At 39.4% G+C, this 2,706-nt stretch overlaps 1 protein-coding gene across 1 annotated transcript; it reads left to right on the top strand.

Annotated features, from left to right (window-relative positions):
- Positions 1 to 376: 376 nt before the first annotated feature.
- Positions 377 to 2,459, top strand: LOC111948058. The gene is made up of 5 exons (XM_023959443.1): positions 377 to 443; positions 547 to 1,080; positions 1,191 to 1,362; positions 1,737 to 1,885; positions 2,100 to 2,459. The coding sequence occupies exons 2-5, from the start codon at positions 921 to 923 to the stop codon at positions 2,258 to 2,260; spliced, it is 642 nt and encodes a 213-aa protein (XP_023815211.1). The 5' UTR covers positions 377 to 443; positions 547 to 920; the 3' UTR covers positions 2,261 to 2,459.
- The last annotated feature ends 247 nt before the right edge of the window (positions 2,460 to 2,706 follow it).

The following is a 2,706-nucleotide window of genomic DNA, read 5'->3' as shown; positions in this document are numbered from 1 at the left end:
GTCAAGAAATGGACATGGACATGTCAACCACAACCCAGGGTACAATGCTGTGTGTCCTCTGGACATGCAAGAGTTGTAAAAAAGTTACAAAATGGAAGAGTCAGCCTTTTGTTGGAGACATACCTTTAGGCAATATTTTGCTATCTGTAGCAATATTGTCTACTGGTGCAGTAGCCACTAAAGTACTACGCATGTTCCAAAACATGAAAGTGGCATGCATATCCAAAAGAACATTCTTTAGGCATCAAAAAGACTATCTGCTTCCCAGTATCACACACTTGTGGGCTGAGCAGCAAGCCTGGCTCATTGCATGTCTTCAAGCAGAACAAAGAGGCATCGTATTGGCTGGAGATGGTCGCTCAGACAGCCCTGGTCTTTCCGCAAAATATGGGACGTACACCATGTTAGAATTACCAGCAAATGTTATCATAGACATGCAACTGGTACAGGTATTTATCTTTCTTGATAATGAGGAGTTACTACTACCTATTTATTATTTAATGTTAAAAATATGATAAACTGCCATCGCTTCTATTTTTTTTACAGAGCAATGAAGTTGGTGGTGCCTCGCATATGGAAAAGGAGGGCTTCATAAGATCAGTTAATTTCTTGGGAACACAACAGGGTCTAGATATAGATGTGATAATAACAGACAGGCATGTCCAGTTACGGAAATGGATCAGAGAGAATTTGCCAGATGTTCAACACCTTTTGGACGTTTGGCATGTTGCGAAGGGTATTATTCATTTCCTCAAGTCTTTTTTCTTTATCAGAAGTTGTTCCAGTTGTAAAATATCCAATATATTTATTATTATTTCCAGGTCTCAGAAAAAAAACTTGTGGCACTTTCCAAAGAAAAAGACTGCACAGACTTGAAAGAGTGGATTGACAGCATAATCAATCACCTTTATTGGTCAGTCATGTCAACAGATTCAGCAGAGCCAAACCTAGTTGAAGCCAAGTGGACGTCTGTGCTGAATCATATTGTAAATATTCATACGCACAACAATGAGTTATTCCCTAAATGTGAGCATAAAAGGCTGAGAGGAAGAGCAGCTAGAAAGAAGTGGTTGAAACCATGTAAGTATGTTTTGTATATTTTACACAGCCGTATCTTTTTTTTTTATTGGAGTCATCTGTAGAAGTATAAGTAAGTTTGGATGATGTACATCCAATTTGCTTGCTTACAGGTTCTACCTTGATGGTGAAATTAGAAACACTGGCAACAACAACATACCTCATCAGAGATCTAAAACAGGCATCAAACCGGGAGCAGACATCCTCTCTGGAGGCGTTCCACAGCCTCTTGAACCACTACGCTCCGAAAATGTATGCCTTTTCTTATGAGGGCCAGCTTTGCAGGTACATACATGTTATATGCTGGTACTTGAAACATTGCTTTATCAGCTTATCAAAGAAAAAATAGTTGTCTCTAGCGCAGGGGTGGGCAATTCCAGGCTTCGAGGGCCGGTGTGTCTGCATGATTTCCAGATAGTCTTGCCCTACTCATGGCTGATTACCTGGTTCAGGTGTGTCCAGCCAATAATCTTGCCCTACTCATGGCTGATTACCTGGTTCAGGTGTGTCCAGCCAATTAGAACATGCCAGAGCAGGGTATGCTGGAAAACATGCAGGAATGCGGCCCTCAGTGCCCACCTCTGCTCTAGCGTAACATATTTTCAAGATGTTAGTATTTTCAGCTGAATGTTTATGTCAATACATATTTTTTTTAATAGAGGACTGTTAGCAGTGATGCATTTCAATGAAAATAGTGGGCGGACTCAACAAAGTACCAGATCAGGTGAACTCCAGTATGCAGTGTCCCTGCCAAAGTGGAAGAAAGGGGGACACACAGTGAGGAAAGTTTTAGAAGAACCTACATTTGGTAAGTTGTATTTTTTCCATTTTTCAATAAACCTATGTTCATATTATTTATATGAAAAAAACACGATTCTTTATTTATAATATATTGCTTTATTTCTATATGTATTGGCTCACTCCAATGAACAGGCATGTGAATTTTAAGAATACACGTACATTTGTTTGGTATAGGTAAAAATATACATATACATTTATATGTATTCCACAATACATTTCAGACTATGTCAATGAGATCATCAAGGATGTCCTGGACAGACTCGTACACCCCAGAGAAGATGTGGATGTCAGAGATGTGCCTCCTCCATTGAGTGGTGAATACCAAAGACCAACCAAAGAAACTGCTGTCTCACAGTTCAAATCCAGATACAAGTCCACTTGAATCAGTCTAATGCAGGATACAAAAATCCAACATACTGTCCAGTTGGTGCGGAAAAAGTTGACCGTATTTTATTCACAGCACAGGATGGCAGGGTAACACGAACCGCTCTCCCAAGATGTCCCCAGCACAGCCTCACAAACTGCCTGTATGCGATATATCGATATCTTCTGAAAATAGAATAAAGACTTGATTACATGTCTGTCAGTGTTTGAAATATATTGACGTGTTTACATGCAAGTGTTTTTATTGTTGATGGAAGTAAATAAATATATCATATCCTAGGCCTGACCGAGAGTCTGTTTTTACCAGCTACTAAATTAACTTTAACTCAATTGCTATGCTACCAATGTATACCCTGGTAATTAGATCTATTCTGTGTCAACCTTCGACATGTAGAGTATACTCACTCATGTGATGTAGCTTCTTCCATTCTACCATGATGATCA

Source organism: Oryzias latipes, chromosome 10 (genome assembly GCF_002234675.1).
Source record: "Oryzias latipes chromosome 10, ASM223467v1".
Classification (NCBI taxonomy): domain Eukaryota; kingdom Metazoa; phylum Chordata; class Actinopteri; order Beloniformes; family Adrianichthyidae; genus Oryzias; species Oryzias latipes.
The sequence above is the reverse complement of the archived record's forward strand: the minus strand, read 5'-3'. Positions and strand labels throughout refer to the sequence as shown.